Raw genomic sequence first — 20,187 nt, forward strand, 5'->3', positions numbered from 1 at the left:
ATTCCTGTAGAACCGGCGAATTTACATCACCGAATTTCGGTGATGGAAGAAAATATAACAATAGACATAGACAAACATACCTACTCTACATTCCTGGAGCAACTGAGATCGCCTTTACTTTCGACCAAACTGTATTTCAAATAGAGGTAGACAAAGATGAACTGTACTTGGGACCCGGCCTTGCATATAACGTGCCTATGAGGTTCATGGACCAAGATGATCCACTACAGTATGTATTTGAAGGCCTTTCCGCACCAACTGGGACATATGTTATACCAGGCGATACAGCCTACCTGGTGTTTGACACTGACAAGACAATTGAACTGGAAGGTTGGAAAGTGACGTGGGAGATGACAGGTATGTGAAAACGTGCCATAATAAACAAATGACATACTCAGACCTTGTTTAGTGGTCTGAAATGTATACAAAGAACTGAATCATGCAATCGTTAATACATGTCACAAGGTACAATTTATAGACAAAAAATCCAATCCTGACATCAATCTTTGTTTAAAATACAAAATATTGATAAAAAGTCATTTCTTAATCATTTCTCCAAAGAAAACAAACCGAAATCGAAGCTGTTCAATGCTGTTTGCAAATTTGAGTGAATAGCATGGGGAAATAAACAACAGTTTTTGCTGGTGAAGTATAGAATGGATTTCGCTTTGTGGGATGAAAAATAATATTGTGATCATGTGTCTGTTAGGTACATAAAACAACAACTACCCTTTCCGAAGAGTTTAGATAGGAATCTATGTTGTTTATTTGTAACATATATTTAATAGTACAAAGACAAAACAAAAGAAGGAAGACGCTGCTGCAAACGAAAAACACAAAGCACGTTGACCATAAGGGACCATACAGAGTGGCAAAAGGAAATATAATGAAAACTCTTACAACTCAGTCAAAATAATTATCCGAAATTCTTCAAAAGTGACCCTCTGTTTTGAAATTTAGCCTGTCTGTTATTTGTAATGGCAATTTGGTTTTCAGTCTTGTACAATTGCTTGATTTGGTCAGTAAAGTTCGGAATTGTGGTAGTCTTGCTGATCCTCAGGACTGATAAATAAACTGTTTAGCTTGAGAATTTCTGAGAAATGTTTTGACCTATACAAAATAACATCGCTATCAATATTAGTGGAAAATCCTGTCATTCCATTCCACCATGTCTTGAAACGTTCCCAAAATTCACCTAATAGTAACACAGTTTCACATTCACAAAAAAAAGATGGAAAATATACTCGCTATGATTTGAGCAAAATGAACCTGCCTCATTACTGCGAATGCCCCATTACTTAAGCCAATAATTAACAGCAAGATAATTTTACAAAACTTTATGTTGGAATACCCTGTATTTGACGTCTATTGATACAATGTGTGGTATACCCTGGATTTGATGTCTATTGATACAATGTGTGGTATTGAAATACCCTGGATTTGACGTGTAAAAGAAAACGACCCCTCTACTCTGTGTTGTAGAGTATTGGGAAATACGAGGTTTCATGAAAGCTATCTCCTTAAGAATGAGTACACTCTGATAAAATTTACAAATCTGGAGGATATAAAGAATTGTGTTCACGGTTGAAAGGTGGTATTGTGCCAGTTTATAGTTGATTATCTAGTACCGCCCAAACACAAAAGTACCAACAAGAAACCTCGATTTACCCAAACATCAAAAGGGATTACTCTGTTAGTATCCTTGAAAAATGTCGTGGTTACCAGATTCCCACTTGCATCATATCGCTATTGGATGACGCTTCCTTACCACCAATTTGAAAAATTCTGTTATTCCATAAAACTCAGTGTGTAAAGACTGCTCCAACTGATTCCGTACCAATATCCAGGATGTAAAAGATACTTAGAGAAATCTGAGAGTAACAATTTGTTTAAATTTCATCAAAATTACATGATGGACTGTCAGGTGCTTTCAAGCCTCCATTCTTACAGTCCGAAATCATTGATATTGTGTTTCTCTCAATTTGCTTCAAGTACTCAAAAGAGTTTGGTAAAAGAGATGCTACATTATTCATAATGCAACTTGATCTCCAGACAATAAAACAGTCCCTGACCCGATCAATTTTATCTTGAAAATTACATTTGTTTGATTTCGTTTCATCATACGAGATGTACGCACCCAGACGTTTTAGAGGCCTATCAAGCCAGGATAGAGCAAGACACTTCGAAGTATTGCACTTGTTACTTCCAATCCAAATTGCCTCTGTTTGTTGTTTGTTTGTTTGTTTGTTAGTGATATAAAAGGCCAAACAAATTACCAAAATATTTAGACTTAATGTCAGAAAGTAAGGCTGTGGTGTCTCAGCGTTAGTTCAGTTTATCATAATCTTACTATTTTGTCTAACAGCAGTGGCATCAATTCAATTGCAATTACAAAAAGATACGGAGATAAAGGGTCACAATGACGTGAAACTCTAGTACACAGGAAGTATCCAGAAGTTACGCCATTATGCAACTTGAAATGCCCTTATAAAAAGTAGAGATCCACATTATAAAGGAAATCACCAAAATGAATTTCTTCAGGGCAAGCTCAAGAAAGGACCATTCAATTGAATCGAAGGCCTTTTTAAAATTAACACATAATAAAATAGTATTACCTGGAATATCATGATCGTTGGTATAAGATATTTAAAACTGTACGTAGTGTTTCACCAATGTACCGACCTTTGACCTATCCTTTACAGGGAGTTTAGATAAGAATCTATGGTTATTCTAGTAGATTCCGTCCAATTCTCTACAGATACAGAATCTGAACCAAACATTATATTTATAGACTCTCAAAATATTATTTTTGACGATATTATTGAAGTTTATAATAGTGTGGGGCAACAAAATGTAATTAAAATTTCTTATAAACTGTAAAAGTATTGGAAAAATATTCATTGATTTCAGAATATATGCATTATATAATTTTTTAATAGTAGATTTTAGTGATTTTATCAATTTTTGGAGAATTCTTGCGAATAGGAAATATGACGACCCCTATTTTCTCTTCACATTTGAATTCTTTGCTGGGTTTCGTTTGGAGTCTATATTGAAAATGAAACTAGCGGCCCTCCTTAAAATGTATGTCATTTTGGCTCAAATATAGCTGTTTACAAGAGGAGGACACAGTTTCGATGGGATGTGATATCAAGATCTGTATTGCAGGCTGTATATAAAACTGGGATTAAGTCCTTACCACTATTGTCCTTTTCCGTTTCTGACAAAATTTTAACAATGAGTCATATCAAGTTATTATACAAATACTTTAACAGGAGAGGGGCGTGTTTTAGAGAAAGAACGTTAAGGGGTGACGACCGGGAATCGGTCACATTTTACCATCAGCCTGGGCCTCATTTTCCCTCGTGCTTTCCCCAAGGTACTTCCCACTTGAAGGGTTCTAAGACAGCAGAGCTAGAGATGGGCTGCTCACTGTGAAAATGTTTCGTTGTGTGATCTGCGTGGTCACAATAAAGTTTGATTTTGAAAGTTTACTACAATTTGTCGATTATAAACGTAGCAGTATGCATCCTGGTACTCTTTACACCATTATCCAAATGTACAGCAGACACTTGATTGTGTATAATCGTTATTGTAGCCAGTCTCACTGAACTCGATGTATCTGATCGAAACTGCATGCTCATCCTGTAATGGCTGTACATTGCTAATATATGTGTACATTGTTTCTGCCGACAAGCCCCCTCCTCCCCCACCCATATAGTCGTCAAGCTAGCAAGCAAGGGGGTGGGGTTAGGTTTGCTAAACAATGCAAACAACAAAGAAAAGTATATCAGCATTGAAAAATAGAACAGATATGAAAGATAGTGTGATTAATGTTGACGTATATGTATGGAAATCACAATGTTTATTTACTTTAAAAATGGTCACCTAGTTCAATCTCCTCGTATTACTATGTATTAGAATCTTTACATAAAATATACCTTTAAAAATACACGTATGTGTTTATAATTGTAGGATATGATCCATGTAAGTTAGATCCGTGTCGGAATGAGGGTACGTGCATTCCAACCATTGATAATGAAAGTTACACTTGCCTGTGTACAGCCTGTTGGTTGGGTGAAACTTGCGAAATACGTAAGTATATCTATCTATCTATCTATCTATCTATCTATCTATCTATCTATCTATCTATCTATCTATCTATCTATCTATCTATCTATCTATCTATCTATCTATCTATCTATCTATCTATCTGTATGTATGTCTCTGTCTGTCTCTGTCTCTATTACCATACCATGTGTACCATGTGTATTTTTCATGTTTTTGCTAAGTTTTTGTAAGCCTCTCTTTCAAGACTAGCCGAAATACTCGTTTTGATATGATACCTTTTTGTCGACAGATTTTCTGTCAGCTTTCAAAATGACGATGGCACCTTTGTTAATTTGTGAAATTATAATTGACTGTTTATATAGGTCTTACTTGTGGTTGTATTTTTAGACTTAGGACTGCAGCATGTTATAAGCATACATTATGTATTTGTGTTTTAGCAACGGATCTTTGTACAACTGCCAATAGCTGTCAGAACAATGCTGAATGTACAATGTTACCAAGTTGTTTAGATGTGTCATGTTCGTGTGTTGGGTGCTACTCTGGGCCTACGTGCAGTATATGTAAGTTACATTTTTATTGTTACTTTGACCATTCGGGCTACGTTTACACAATGCCTTTCTATAATAATACAAATAACGGTGTAGTTTTCCGAAAGATGCCTAGGTTATGTGAACGACAAATGAGTATTCATTATATGTTGCAATTATTAATACAACTTTATCAAGGTTTTACTTGAAATAAAAGCGCCAAAAGTGTTGTAGCACAACTGTTAATGGTACAGTTTAATTTTCTCCTGTGATTATGTAGTCTTGTTGCTTAGCATACCTGCATACATTTTGTGAATATTTTTTCCATTCCTACCCATCCATGGTGTTATATCTGCAATATTAACTGTTGCTATGGGCGTGGTCTTGTTGCTAGGCATATCTGCATACCTTTTTGGAATGTTCTTACACTTGCCTTTCCTTGACTGGTGTTATATTGGCATTATACATCATCGTTTACCTGTTGCTATGGGCATGTTCTTGTTGCTAAGGACATTTGCATATTTAAAAAAATGTATTTAATTGCCTACCCATCCCTGTTGTTATATTTGCAATAAACCTTATCATTTGACTGTTGCTAAGGACATGCTCATGGTTGCTAGGCCACTTATGTAGGTATGGCACACAATGAATTATCGGACACACACTGCAAAACAAACGTAGTCTATAGCATACACTGTGAAAAGTGTTGGATCTAATGGGTCCCAATATACGTTGGAGAAACGGGACAATACTATGCAGAATCACATCACTTACAAGGAGTAAAAGCAAAATAGACAGGGTACCAAACCAGTCCGTACAAAATGCAGGTTTGGTACATGTATAGGTCGTACAGGTCAGGTCAGGTATCAACAATGCTATTTTGGGATTCATATTCGGATCCACCAATCCGTCATCTGTTTTTATTTGCAATATTTATTGGTTGTCATTTTATCAAACTATATAAAATATGACCTTCCTAACAGTATATGTTTGTATGATTTAACTGTACTGATAATATCCAGTGACATTGACCGACAATATTAGAAAGACAAGCTTTCATAACCTTCAATACCTCTGTTCATTATACAGTACGCTAACCATGCAATATATGATTTCATGGTTTTGTAGATAGACCTGTCCTTCTTTCCTAGTGTGTACAAGAATAGTGTTCCTTTCTGTGTTTCACTATGTCTAAATAAAGTAATATGTCTTCCCTTCATTCTTCGGCTTTATTCTGAGCTCCCATATGACGGTGATCTTGGGCCTTGATATCCATCTTCAATATTTGTTTTTGAAATTGTCAATGACGGCTATGGGCTTTGGTATTTTTGCTTACAAGTGTTACTGGTGCTTAGTCGGCCACCGTACACTGCTATTCTCTCACTGTGCATGTGGTATGTTTTTCAGAACTTTGGTCCAATTATCTAACCGTTGTATTCACTAAATTTGGTGTAGTTTCGTCCGTTTTCTTGTAACTCACTTCACACTCAGACCACTATAGAGAATATAGTGGTCTGAGGTTTAGTTCTTGAAAACTTGATTTCTCTAACCGTTGCTATATTGTTGTTTTTTCACTTCCGTTGCATCTTGGGGGTTAGCTGCAATAATTGTAGCTTTGTTTTTATTGACAATACTGTTTTATTCTTTTTTATTTTATTTTGTGTGACTCAACATGTTTCGTTTTACTTTTTATTTCTTCCGGGGTTTGCAAAGAAAAATTAGCGGAGGACCGAGAGCGACGTAGCGAAATTGCTACAGTATAGTATTGCATCTACTTGGAGCACAGGGCACTCAGGCTTAGTTAGTTATGTTTACGAAAGCAAGCAAACAAAATAAATAAATAAATAAACAAACAAACCCGCAAACAATACTAAATAAATAAATAAATAAATAAATAAATAAATAAATAAATAAATAAATACTGACAAGCATCATCAAGAGAGTAATTACAAATCATTATCGACAACAAGAGTTCAGTACTATATGTTTTCCTATATGCGAAATTGTCTCAGTATTGTACATACCCACAGTTGTGGAAATTGTCACAGTATTGTACATACCCACAGTTGTGGAAATTGTCACAGTATTGTACATACCCACAGTTGTGGAAATTGTCACAGTATTGTACATACCCACAGTTGTGGAAATTGTCACAGTATTGTACATACCCACAGTTGTGGAAATTTCGCGTATACGAAAACATATAGTACTCAACTCTTGTTGTTGATAATGATTTGTCATTACACTCTTGTTTGTGCTTGTCAGTATTTCATTCTTTCTTTCTTTATTGTTTATTTACTTACTTATTTTGTTTGTTTGTTTGTCTGTCTGTCTGTCTGTCTGTCTGTCTGTCTGTCTGTCTGTCTGTCTGTCTGTCTGTCTGTCTGTCTGTCTGTCTGTCTGTCTGTCTGTCTGTCTGTCTGTCTGTCTGTCTGTTTTCGTAAACATAACTAAGTGCCCTGTGCTTGGCGAATTCACGGTGAAAGTGCTCACTGACTTTCTTGTTATCTGTTTCTTGGGATTCGTTGATCATTTAGACTGCTGACATCATGTTTCGTGCTTCGTACGCTCACCGAATAACTTCAGTCGTCAAATACTTCACGTTCAGTACAGACCAGGCAATCAGGCATTCATAAATACAAAGTGATAACCACAAACAAAGACTGCTATCCACATTCATTATATTCCAAAATACTACCACTATGGAACTCACTACAGGAGCTAACGCTGTTGCTAAATTCATCACTATATATAGAGGGCAACCCGAAGACATTTTTGAGTGCTATCCAGGGGTTATTTTAACATATCAAGGTGATGACAATACCTATAAGTGCTATTCAGGGGTTATTTTAACATGTCAAGGTGATGACAATACCTTTGCCTGATCACAATTGAAATTTGAATTCAGAAAACTAACACCAAGAAAAATCCTCAAAGTATATTTTTGTCATACAATTTAAAATTATCATTATGAAAAATTACAGTCAAGGTACTAAGTCAAGTCAGTATTCATAGTAATTTGATTTGAAGGTATGTTTCGGTTTGTTTTTCAGCATTTGCTAACAGTTAATAATATAAACCTTTGACAAGAAGTTTAGGTGCAGCCGCGCAAGAAATACATTTACCTGGGAATTTGACATTTGTAGCTAGTTTCTGCTCTTGCAGCTCATTTTTTTTTTTTTTTTTTTTTTAGCTCAACCCTTGAAACAGCTTTTTTTCTGTCTTGGGTTGGTCGGCATATCTTTTCCTAGGCGACAAATTGTTTTTCTTCTCGAAAAGCCTCCAGCCCCCCCCCCCCGAAATCAAATGGTGTACCCCTAAAGTAAGAACCACTACAAATACACGTAAGTGATACGTTGATTGACCTCATTGTGGTCGACATCTTCCCGGCGTCTGTATAGGATAACCATGGAAGTACCAACCCACTTGCTTTATATTCAGCATATATTGTCACAGATATGAAGCGTAAATTGTTAGCCCAATCCATCATTATATTTTCACGTATTTCTTACAGTTTTGGACCAGTGTGCGCCAAATCCATGTCAGAATGAAGGAACGTGTACCCGTGAAGTCGGTTCCTGTACGTCGTTTAACTGCCAATGTACACCGTGCTTTCAGGGCGATACCTGTATAACACGTAAGTAACCCGGGAAGTAACCAGACCACAAGGTTGCAAGGTTGACATGTAACTTTGGGGCGATCATCAGTAGTTCAGAGCAGGTTAAAAACTAAACTTCTTTGAGTTAGTCCTGGTGCTCGTGAAGTTGCTAATTGAAAGTAGCATCGACACCCATAGACAGTGGGCCGTACTTCCATGTTATACATGTATCATCACCTCAGACACAGACAAGTCAGTGGTGCCCCAGACCATTAACGAACAGACTAGAAACATCTATTATATTGGGTGTGAATGAGGCTCTTAATCCCTCTTCCTGCTGTCACGCTCACCCTTCAAGCATGCCTTTTGGGTAAACTCTCTCCGAAAACTGTGAACGTTGTGCAAAACGATACTTCGGGTCTGTACGGTTTATATCGCGTTACATACGTGATAAAACGTAACATCGCAACTTCGTACATAAACAACGGCCCCTAATTAGGATTAATTATCGCTACAGCAAATAAGTGACACATCAAGGGAAAAGCCGTGTTTCTAGTATGTCTGAGGGTCTGAGGTATCACAGACAACTACGACAGTGAGGCTGTTAGGACCCCGCGTGTCAGCTCAGGACACGTGCCAGGAAACCCCCCCCCCCCACACACACACATTGTAACTTAATCTGCCAAAATTGATAATTGTTTCACACAGCTCAATCAATTTCAAATAAGTATTTTGTAGTAGTATGTACAAAGTCAGTATGTAGTAGTATGTAGTATGAATATAAAGTCAGTATGTAGTAGTATGTAGTATGATTTGTTGATTCGTTGATTACACGTAACAAAACCCTGAGGATTTGTTAAAGGTACAAATAAAATAAAATTGGAAAAAAAATCATCATAATAATAACACTTATAGGCTTTTCAAAAGTAACATTACACATCATAATAAAGGCTACAAAACATATAAAGTCAGTATGTAGTATATGTATGTAGTAGTATGTAGTATGAATATAAAGTCAGTATGTAGTAGTATGTAGTATTGTCAATCTGATTAAAATCTGATGTAGATGTCGGCTAATCGTTCATTGCTATTTTACCTTCATTATTTTGCCTGAATTGATCTTCTTAGTACATGTTTACACTTTTTAGCCTGATCGCTGAGGAGGCATGTAAATTTTAATGAATGAATATATCACTATCATGCTAATATTACGTTGCTGTTCTTAGTGTGTTGCTGATTGGTTGTAAGACATTGCCATTGTGACCGTGATGGTATGTTTTGCCATACCAACTAATATTATATGTGTTTGCTGTACTACAGCTGTTGATTTATGCCAAGTAAACAATCCATGTGTAAATGGACAATGTGTAATGCATGAGAGTTGTGAAGATGTTTCCTGTGTCTGTAATAGCTGCTGGGTTGGAGATAATTGTGCTACACGTAAGTATATATATATTTAAAGTTAGCAACTAACAATTGGCTAGTTCACAAACAGTGCTTCTTTCTACTGTTGAATTGTTAACAAATTAAAACACAACTAAGTAAACTGTTATAAGCTCCCTCGATCTTCACTATAATAACTATTTCTACAAGACAGAAATATCGATCTTGTTTGTATATATACACACCTATTCAGCCCACATCTATAGGTCCAAAAATGATCTTTTTGATTGTTACGTTGGTACACTCAAAATGTTGGTAGATTTAATAATGTAGATTTAACCAGTTGTGCAGCAATAGATACAGTCAATTTCAAAATACTGTACAGCGTTTCTGTTTGATATACAACCATGCAGTATGTACAGTATTTTGCAATTGTCTGTAGCTCTATAATGGAATGATTTTGTTATGTGTCTACTTCTATAATTCACATCCGAGGAGAGTTGAGTATAAGGTTATTCTTTACTATCAAGTAATTGTTGGTTGGCTCGGCCTGTCATTATTGATTTTAAGATGTTATGTTATGAGTTATGACATAAGGTTTGGCAAGAGATTACCGCTGATTTTTATACCCTGTAAGCTGATGGAGCAAAAGAAGTTTTGAAGCTAGGAGATATATGATATAAATACATTTTTGTATACAGGAGAACATTGAGGATCCTAAAAGTTTCGTATTATATGGCACACAAAATGATAGTGTCCAAAATGACAGTGTAATGACACCACACTATAGCAGTTATAGTAATATAGGATGGTTTGGTATGTTAGATAACTTTTACTGTGTTCAATACTACAAGGTAGTATGTGTGCCCAGGATTGTGATAGGATATGGTGATATAACTACAAGGTGGTTTTATTATGAACACAAAGTAAATACATACATGTATGTATACATGTTAATCTCTTCAACAATTAAGTGGTATTCATCAATTTATTTCCTGAACTACCAACCAGGATTACTTTTAAATGTTAAAACCTTTTCAGGAACTTTCTATTTTTGCTCCCTAGCACAACATTATGTGAAGCATTGATTGTGAAACAGCCAAATGCCAATCACTTCTTCCTGAACAAATACTACTATACTATTGACAAACTAAGAGAGACAAACTATAAAACTACTGTTGCAACATGTTGTAATTAATATTGAATATGTAATTACACTCAGAGCAGGATGGCATCTCTGATAGCAAGTTTTCCTCAAGTGACTGCACATTCAACCCCATTCCTTTTCTACCCTCTCTTGATTACAGTGTGATTATATCCACATATAAACCAAGACATGATACCACCCCCATCATCCACTTGTGTAATCTAGCACATGCAACAATTATAATTTTAGTTAGTGTCTGTATATGATAGTGTGTTGATAACTTGTTTTCCCTAGTGGTACCATGGTAACAAGGGTGTCAAGCCCTCTTTTTATAATGAAAATCAATTTCAAACATACTTCATTCTATGCAAAAATAATATGAGAACAGCCACCAGACCCAAGATTGACCCTTACAGGGCTTTGGCTGGTAAGTATAGAAGATAGAAGGTTGTTCTAGCTTCTTAGCTATCGTGTGAAAATATTCTACTGGAAAGAATACAGTCAAGCCATTAATGCAGTATGCACTGTTTTTAGCATGGTTGTTGAACTTTATTTTGTGTGCATTTTTCCTTCTACTTTCACTAGAGGTGAACCAATGTGATGGTAATCCATGTCAGAATGGAGGAACTTGCATACAGATGCAGGGCTGTGTGCAGTACTTGTGCACATGTACTGGATGTTACACTGGTGACAATTGTGAAACTCGTAAGTGACTTTAAATTTCATGGAAAAACAGAATTTTGTGTGTCCAATATTCTGCCATCAATGTGGACTGTAAGATATGTCAAGTTTCATTGTTGTGTGTACTCCGCAAATTGTTGTTAATGTACTGATGTACATGTAAGTGACAGCAGTGAGGAGTACCACTGTGACTAATCTTTCAGTCTTCTAGTTTATCCCTTTAATACCAGTCTTCTTACAAGACTACCATTAATGTGAATTATTAGCATTGATTTGCATTGTCAGCTGCTATAGCCAGGATTTCCAAATAAATTTGATAATGACTAAACTGCATGGTAGTGGATTTGGTTGAATTCTACTCACTACTCGGAACTCTTAGTTGTTATCACACTGCAGTTTCAAATTTGCAAGTATGATCTAATAAACTATGTAAATGGTGGAATTTTCCTTTCTTTTTTGTTCAACAGTTTTGAATCCATGTAATGATGCACCTTGTGCAAATGGTGGAACCTGTATTGCAGTGCCAGGCTCTTGTACGGCCTTCACATGCAATTGTGCACAGTGTTATGTAGGAACAAACTGCCAGATATGTAAGTTTGGATTTCAACTAAATCTTTACACTGCTTTACCTTGCTATTTGTTAGGGGTTAAATATCATTTCATTATTGGCTTTGTTGAAAGAAATATATCCGAAATTAACTGTAAAAGGAATAGAAGTCAGTGTGGTGCATATTTTCCCTTTGGCTGTACAGTAATGGCAGAGTCTTGTTTGTAAAGCATGTATTTATTTGATAAGCATGTATTTATTTGATGTTTCTAATTTGTTTTGTAATAAAGGGAAAAGATGCATCCTTGGAGGTGAAAGATCACAATTAGAACCCCAGGTTCTCACATTAGTATTATCTTTTCAGTTAAAGGCCAGGGTTTCAATCCCAGGTTCTCACATTAGTATTATCTTTTCAGTTAAAGGCCAGGGTTTCAATTCCAGGTTCTCACGTTAGTATTATCTTTTCAGTTAAAGGCCAGGGTTTCAATCCCAGGTTCTCACATTAGTATTATCTTTTCAGTTAAAGGCCAGGGTTTCAATCCCAGGTTCTCACATTAGTATTATCTTTTCAGTTAAAGGCCAGGGTTTCAATCCCAGGTTCTCACATTAGTATTATCTTTTCAGTTAAAGGCCAGGGTTTCAATCCCAGGTTCTCACATTAGTATTATCTTTTCAGTTAAAGGCCAGGGTTTCAATCCCAGGTTCTCACATTAGTGTTATCTTTTCAGTTAAAGGCCAGGGTTTCAATCCCAGGTTCTCACATTCGTGTTATCTTTTCAGTTAAAGGCCAGGGTTTCAATCCCAGGTTCTCACATTCGTGTTATCTTTTCAGTTAAAGGCCAGGGTTTCAATCCCAGGTTCTCACATTAGTGTTATCTTTTCAGTTAAAGGCCAGGGTTTTAATCCCAGGTTCTCAAATTAGTATTATCTTTTCAGTTAAAGGCCAGGGTTTCAATCCCAGGTTCTCACATTAGTATTATCTTTTCAGTTAAAGGCCAGGGTTTCAATCCCAGTTTCTCACATTAGTGTTATCTTATCAGTTAAAGGCCAGGGTTTCAATCTCAGGTTCTCACATTAGTATTATCTTATCAGTCAAAGGCCAGGGTTTCAAGTGTCTTATAGTTCAGTGAGGAAAAGGAGGGGGTGGGGTGTGTCTTGTAGTTCAGTGGGAAAAAGATGGGGAATGTCTTGTAGTTCAGTGGGGAGGGGAATGGAAGGATGGAGGGATGTCTTGTAGTTCAGTGGGAAAGCGATGGGGAGGGGTTTCTTGTAGTTCAGTGGGAAAAAGATGGGGAGGGGTTTCTTGTAGTTCAGTGGAAGGGAGATGGAGGGATGTCTTGTAGTTCAGTGGGGGGGGGGGTGTCTTGTAGTTCAGTGGTGGTGGGGGGAATGTCTTGTAGTTCAGTATCTATAACAGGGTTGGCACTGATAAATGTGTGAATTTAATTAAACCATTAAAAACAAGTGAATTTCATATATTTTGGTCCAAACGTTTCTGGTCCATACATTCTGCAAATTTTAAAGATTTGTTTATGAGGTGCATCCTTTCTTAGACATTTATGTAATATTATTAAAGGCAGTAGTTATCTATAGTTTGGTGTTTATGCATTACAGATTGTTGTTTCTTTTACTTCAATTTGATATTATTTTTAGGGTTTAAGTTTTAAGTAATGTGGGTGTAGTCACAGAAATATGTTGCCTGGCTAAAGCATGGTTAAACAGCTTAGTGTACTATTTTTATGTGGATTGAACTTTTTTTTTGGTATAAATTGCATACTAATTTCTGTATCATTCCATCAAAATGCATACCCAATGAATGATAAAAACAGACAACGATCCTTGTCGGTTAAATCCTTGTGTCAATGGCGGTGTGTGTCAACGGGATCCGTTCGACTGTGGTCAGATAAATTGTCACTGTAGAGGATGTAACACGGGCACCTTTTGTGAAACACGTAATAATATTAGATAAACAGAGTCAATATAATGTCTATTGTAGCTATGAAAGTAGGCCACTATCTTGCTGACTTCCTTGTAAGCCAGTATTCTGTATCAAAACTATCCAAACTGTCTCCATTAGTGTTTGAAGGAAATAGACTTATTTTGATCAATCAAACAGTTAAATATGACATTTTTGGAGCAATTTAGTGGTTTACATCAAATTACCATAACAAAACTCTTCCACTTGTAAATAAATATTAAAAGAAGATTGTGGGGGGCTCATGTTACCAAATTGAATGTATAGCATGGCACCCCCCTATGGTCTGATGGAATGAATAGTGATGAACTATATCATGCCCCCTATGGTCTGGTGGCATGAATAGTGATGAACTATATCATGCCCCCTATGGTCTGATGGAATGAAAAGTGATGAACTATATCATGCCCCCTATGGTCTGGTGGCATGAATAGTGATGAACTATATCATGCCCCCTATGGTCTGGTGGCATGAAAAGTGATGAACTATATCATGCCCCCTATGGTCTGGTGGCATGAATAGTGATGAACTATATCATACCCCCTATGGTCTGGTGGCATAAAAAGTGATGAACTATATCATGCCCCCTATGGTCTGGTGGCATGAATAGTGATGAACTATATCATGCCCCCTATGGTCTGGTGGCATGAATAGTGATGAACTATATCATGCCCCCTATGGTCTGGTGGAATGAAAAGTGATGAACTATATCATGCCCCCTATGGTCTGGTGGCATGAATAGTGATGAACTATATCATGCCCCCTATGGTCTGGTGGCATGAATAGTGATGAACTATATCATGCCCCCTATGGTCTGGTGGCATGAATAGTGATGAACTATATCATACCCCCTATGGTCTGGTGGCATGAATAGTGATGAACTATATCATGCCCCCTATGGTCAGGTGGCATGAATAGTGATGAACTATATCATGCCCCCTATGGTCTGGTGGCATGAATAGTGATGAACTATATCATGCCCCCTATGGTCTGGTGGCATGAATAGTGATGAACTGTATCATGCCCCCTATGGTCTGGTGGCATGAATAGTGATGAACAATGAAGATCAACATCAATATTTGAATAAATCAATGTTAATATCCTTAAAAATGTTCATGGGGTTGTCTCACAACTAAGGGATCTCATTACTTATGGGTGACATTTCGTCTGTTCAGGTCAAGAGGCTATCTGTCAAACGTTTGCTGGCTTTACAGCTAGCTGGCATAGGTGTAGTGACATGGTCCTAGTGATAATATTCCATTTGTAGACACGCAGATGAAATTAGCATGATATCTGTCACATGAAAACTCCAGACCAATATTTCTTCAACTTCACATAACACCATCCGTTACATGAAAGCTAGGAGTCATCAGAATGTTGTCAGATAGAAGCATCATACAACATTGAAACTTGCAGAAGATAAGATCAAGGAAGGACAACATCTTGCCAAAGCACTAAGCAAATGTGCATACCCAGAGTGGTCAAAGGGAGAATGTCATTGAAGGAAACCAAGAAAACCAGGTTGAAATAGGATTCCACTGAAAAAGAGAACACAATGGTGTTAATTCTATATGTGGAGAAGGTGTCTGAATGAATAGCAAGAGTGTTCAAACAACATGGTATCAACACAGCTGTGAAACCACACACAACCCTGTATTATTTCTTACGTCATCTGAAAGACAAGCCTGGCCGTGATTGCATCTACAGTATTCCATGTCACTCTCCTGACAAAGTGTATATAGTGGAAGCTTTGGCACAAGACTAAAAGAACATAAAAAGGAAGTGGATGAAATCAGTGGCAGGTCTGTCACCAGAGCTACACAAAGACTCACCATGAACAGGGCATGCCAATTACATCATCTCTATGATCATGTCATTGCTACTATGCTGCCTAGTTGTAAAGCCAGCAAACAGACTGTTTGACAAATCCTATAGACCTGAACAAGTGAAACATTATGCATAAGTAATTAGAAGCCTTAGTTGTGATACTAGAACTACTGGAGTATTACTATGACTATCAAGTCTACCCACCAGTACAATAATGATTTCAGTCTGAATCCATTCATCTAGTGACAAAATATTTATATTTTCAATGTCAAAGTTTCCTTTAGATGCAAGAAAGTGGGAGAGTATTGTTATTAATTTAAGAAATATATTTTCTTGTCATTTCTAACACCAGAGTGCTAATTGCATGTGGTTCAATCATGTTATGAGATTACCATAGTGTGCAACATGATTTATTTTTCCTTTGAATGTTTATAATTGCATGTCTTTTTTTGTTTGTTTTTTTTATTCCAGTTTTCTTCTGTACTTACATTTTTTATAGAAATTTTGACTTTTGGAAATATGTTTAAAATAAACGTTTAAAGGAAATGTGTCATCCTTGATAAACATCAAATGTCATGAAGTGAAATCTAAAAATTATACATAATTTTGTAAAGAAATCATTATGTGATGTGTGCATATTGATATTTTTAATGTTAATATTTTACCTGTACAGGAACAAAAAATTGGCAACAAAACACAAAATGGCCGCTAGAACATAAAATGGTTGCTGAGTCAGATGATAATAGTATGAACCATTTGAGTGAACTGTATGTTTTTAAGTTTGATAGCAAATTTGCCAGATTGTCATCATAATCAACAGGTGCAAGTTTAAAACTGTTTATAGCATTTCACATCAAGTAGTTTTACTAACAATCAAATAGACACTCAGTTCACATGATAGTAAAAGGGATATCTTTTTTAGCACAGCTTAACTGGTTCAGTAATGCTATAGTGGAATGTCTATGTTCATGTGGATGTGTGTGTGTCTGTGTGGATGTAAATGACAGCACCTGGTACTTGGTGGGGACATTACCTAGATTGTTCAAATGAAAATGATCTGATCGAAGATGGGCATTTAGGGTAATGGTAAAAGCTTAAACTCCAAAAGTGCTTGGCGGATTGGCTTAAAATTTGGTTGGGATGTTTCTAGGGATGTGTAGATGAAGAAGTAGTCATGACATGATCCTAAGAGCTATATGCAAATTAGGTCAAACATGTAATTTTTGGCTGAAAAACTTAGATTAAATCGCAAAAACTACTTGGTGAAGGGGCTAACATTTCTAGAGGTATTGGTCATTCTTACTTTCATGACACAGATCTAATCTGTCTATTTACTTCTGTGAAATGCTATAATTACAAAACTGTACCACAGAGAAAAGTATATGACTCGAAATGAAATGTGTGTGTGTACATATACATGGTTTGTATTGTCAAAAAAGTATACATGTATTTTGATTGTTTATCACCAAGTTTATGGACATCTGAGTTGTCCTGGCATCTGATATAAAGCATGTTTGTTGGTAAAATTGGATTTATAATTTTTTTATGTTGGGAAATTTATCTTTTTTAACAATGGAAATTTCTGCTATCCTGCAGTTTAAAGTGGTGATAAAAGAAAACACTGTCATTTTAAAATTCAGTGGAATCTTTGATATTTCTGTAATGTTTTTATGATTCATTTTCTTCCTAGGTTTTTTTTATTTGAAAATTATATGTTGAACTTTCTTGAGTTTGATGATTTTGATTATGCTCATTAAGAAAGAGAAATATCTTATATTTTGTGAAAAAGTTTCGCTTTGGCTTTTTTTTTTTCATTATTATTTTTACAGCTTATGAAGCATGGTCTGAAAAGGAATTGAAAGATTTTGACCATTTGTTTAGTGAATCTGATCAGCTTTTCTGTGCACAAACAAGTTTGCCGTTTTCCACTTACCCCATTATTCCCAAGTATGAAGTGACAGAATACTTGGTATTTTTACAGTGGTGGATCCGTGTTCTCCCAACCCCTGCTTGAATGCAGGACAGTGCTCGGCAACATCGTGCACTAGTTATGAGTGCTCATGTGTTGGTTGCTATTCAGGATCAAATTGTCAACAGTGTGAGTTCTTCGAAATGTTTAGCATGCTTGCTTCCTTTGCTGCTTGTCGGCTCAAAGGTGTACTTTGAGTGACAAGGGCCTACTTTGCCAGTCTGTTGCATGTTATCATCAGTGTAGAAAAACAGTAGCAATTAAAACTAAAGAAACTGAGAACAATAAGGATAGTTTCATATGTTCAGTTTGTAAATTATTGCAATTATCTTTTCCCAAAGTACAAGTGCATTCATGAAAGAAATTGATATTCAAAATTGTTAAAAAAATGTTTTTTGAAAAAAATGATAAAAATTGATAAAAAAAGTTTTCTGGTTTCTTTTGTTTTATTGCAAATATTTCTTCTGCATGGCTTTTCTATTCATTGTGCATGGAATTTTCCTTGTTTCACCTTTCAGACCTTGATCCTTGTTCTCCTGATCCATGTCAAAATGGTGGTACATGTGCTGCTACTGATTGTAACACCTATCAATGTACCTGTGTAGGGTGCTACACTGGCACCACCTGTCTCCAGTGTGAGTTCTGTTTTCATTTGTTCACAGCAAAAATGTAAAATATTCAATAAAGAGCATTGCTGTAGGATATAGCAAACTGACTGTGTGGTGTTGTAGATATCAAGACACTCATCAACAAACCCCATCATCTAACAATAAAAACATAGCAACAAACCCCTGTCATCTAACAATAAAAACATAGCAACAAAACCCCTGTCATCTAACAATAAAAACATAGCAACAAACCCCCGTCATCTCACAATAAAAACATAGCAACAAACCCCCGTCATCTAACAATATAAAAACATAGCAACAAAACCCCTGTCATCTAACAATAAAAACATAGCAACAAACCCCCTGTCATCTAACAATAAAAACATAGCAACAAACCCCCTGTCATCTATCAATAACAATTCATGTTTGGATTACAATACAATTTATATATGAAGATTGATCTCGCCAAGTCAAACAAATTTTTGGATGTGAATACCAAATTTTGGGTTACATCTAGTCAGCATCGTCATGGATGTGCTGGGATTTGCTTCCAAGATATTTTAGTAGGAATTTTTGTTACTATAAAGTATGATTTCAGAGTCAATGAACATTCATTCTTGCACCATTGATATAATTGTGTTTTCTGTTTCATTTTCAAGATAGATTGTTTTAAGGGGGTATCAACAACTTCATTTTAAAATCTATGGATAAGGAGCAATAAAGACACAAATATCATGTAACTTTATGTCACAATCATAATTGTTACCAGCTGTCCTTTCTAATTGTAAAAAATTCTGTGTTCTGGGTGCAAGGTATTTGTGTTTCTTGTAACTAGTCTATTCCAACATTTTCTTTACCTTTCCTCATGACTTTCTCAAATTAGTTAGAATTTTATAACTTGCCTGCTCAATAATAATAATGTCATAGTGTGTTGTTTTCCAAGTTCTATTTCTCTGTAGTCCTTTATTTATTATCTAAAGTTTTGAAGTGGATTTTGTTTTCAGTGCTTGATCCATGTGGACCTTCTAATCCATGTTTCAACAATGGTCAATGTATTCCACGTGGTTGCAATGATTACTCATGTGATTGTCAAGAATGTTGGTCTGGAGATAGATGTAATGTCTGTAAGTAAAATTCTCAAACTTTTGAATCTTTGTCTTTGTACTATTTTATGACTGGATGAGAAAGTCATTTTAGCACAACTGAACTGACGTTTAGTAGTGCTATAGGCATGGCATTGTGTGTGTGTGTGTGTGTGTGTGTGTGTCTGTCTGTCTCTGTCTGTCTGTCTATGTATGTATGTACCGGTACATTGTATGTATGTATGTTTAAACATCTTAAAATTAAAATAAAAAAAACTACCATACTCATTGCCTTCATATTTGGTGAGGACTTTACTATTGGGTATGTAGATTAAGTTGTTGCAATGAAAGTGATCAGATCAGTGATTTTAATGTTCCACCCAATCATCGAACTTGACAAAATTTGACAACATAGCATAGATGTATAATTACTACCGCCATGTTTGCTATTAGTCGACAACATTTTTCATCATGGGTTACAAATGTATTTATGTTGTCTTAAAAAAAATCACCAGCACTTTGTTCACAGCTGACTTTGTGAAAGTCATATACATAGTTCTGCAATGTACCATACCAACGTAGTTCAGACTGAGTTTTGACTTCCTGAAGTTGAAATCAAACAGTCCAAGCTCACAGCCAGCCAAGACACAGCTTCAACTTGATCATCCAAAGGATTTATATTCTGTTGAAAAGTCATGATTTATCGAATATGTCAGATAGCATGATTTAATGATGCATAAAACTTAGTCGCTTTATGATTTTGTAGCACATC

General features: G+C 36.0%; 1 protein-coding gene across 1 annotated transcript in view; it reads left to right on the forward strand.

Moving 5' to 3' along the window:
* LOC144435553 (uncharacterized) overlaps window positions 1-19,006 on the forward strand; it is a 53,436-nt gene extending 34,430 nt beyond the window's left edge. The window contains exons 4-12 of the mRNA XM_078124140.1: window positions 1-357; window positions 3,976-4,095; window positions 4,509-4,631; window positions 8,113-8,235; window positions 9,517-9,636; window positions 11,312-11,431; window positions 11,875-11,997; window positions 18,244-18,360; window positions 18,993-19,006. The exon at window positions 1-357 is cut by the window's left edge and continues 30 nt beyond it. Coding sequence (XP_077980266.1) covers window positions 1-357; window positions 3,976-4,095; window positions 4,509-4,631; window positions 8,113-8,235; window positions 9,517-9,636; window positions 11,312-11,431; window positions 11,875-11,997; window positions 18,244-18,360; window positions 18,993-19,006 — 1,217 coding nt within the window. The remainder of the gene's footprint in view (window positions 358-3,975; window positions 4,096-4,508; window positions 4,632-8,112; window positions 8,236-9,516; window positions 9,637-11,311; window positions 11,432-11,874; window positions 11,998-18,243; window positions 18,361-18,992) is intronic.
* The last annotated feature ends 1,181 nt before the right edge of the window (window positions 19,007-20,187 follow it).

This window comes from Glandiceps talaboti, chromosome 5, assembly GCF_964340395.1.
Source record: "Glandiceps talaboti chromosome 5, keGlaTala1.1, whole genome shotgun sequence".
Classification (NCBI taxonomy): domain Eukaryota; kingdom Metazoa; phylum Hemichordata; class Enteropneusta; family Spengelidae; genus Glandiceps; species Glandiceps talaboti.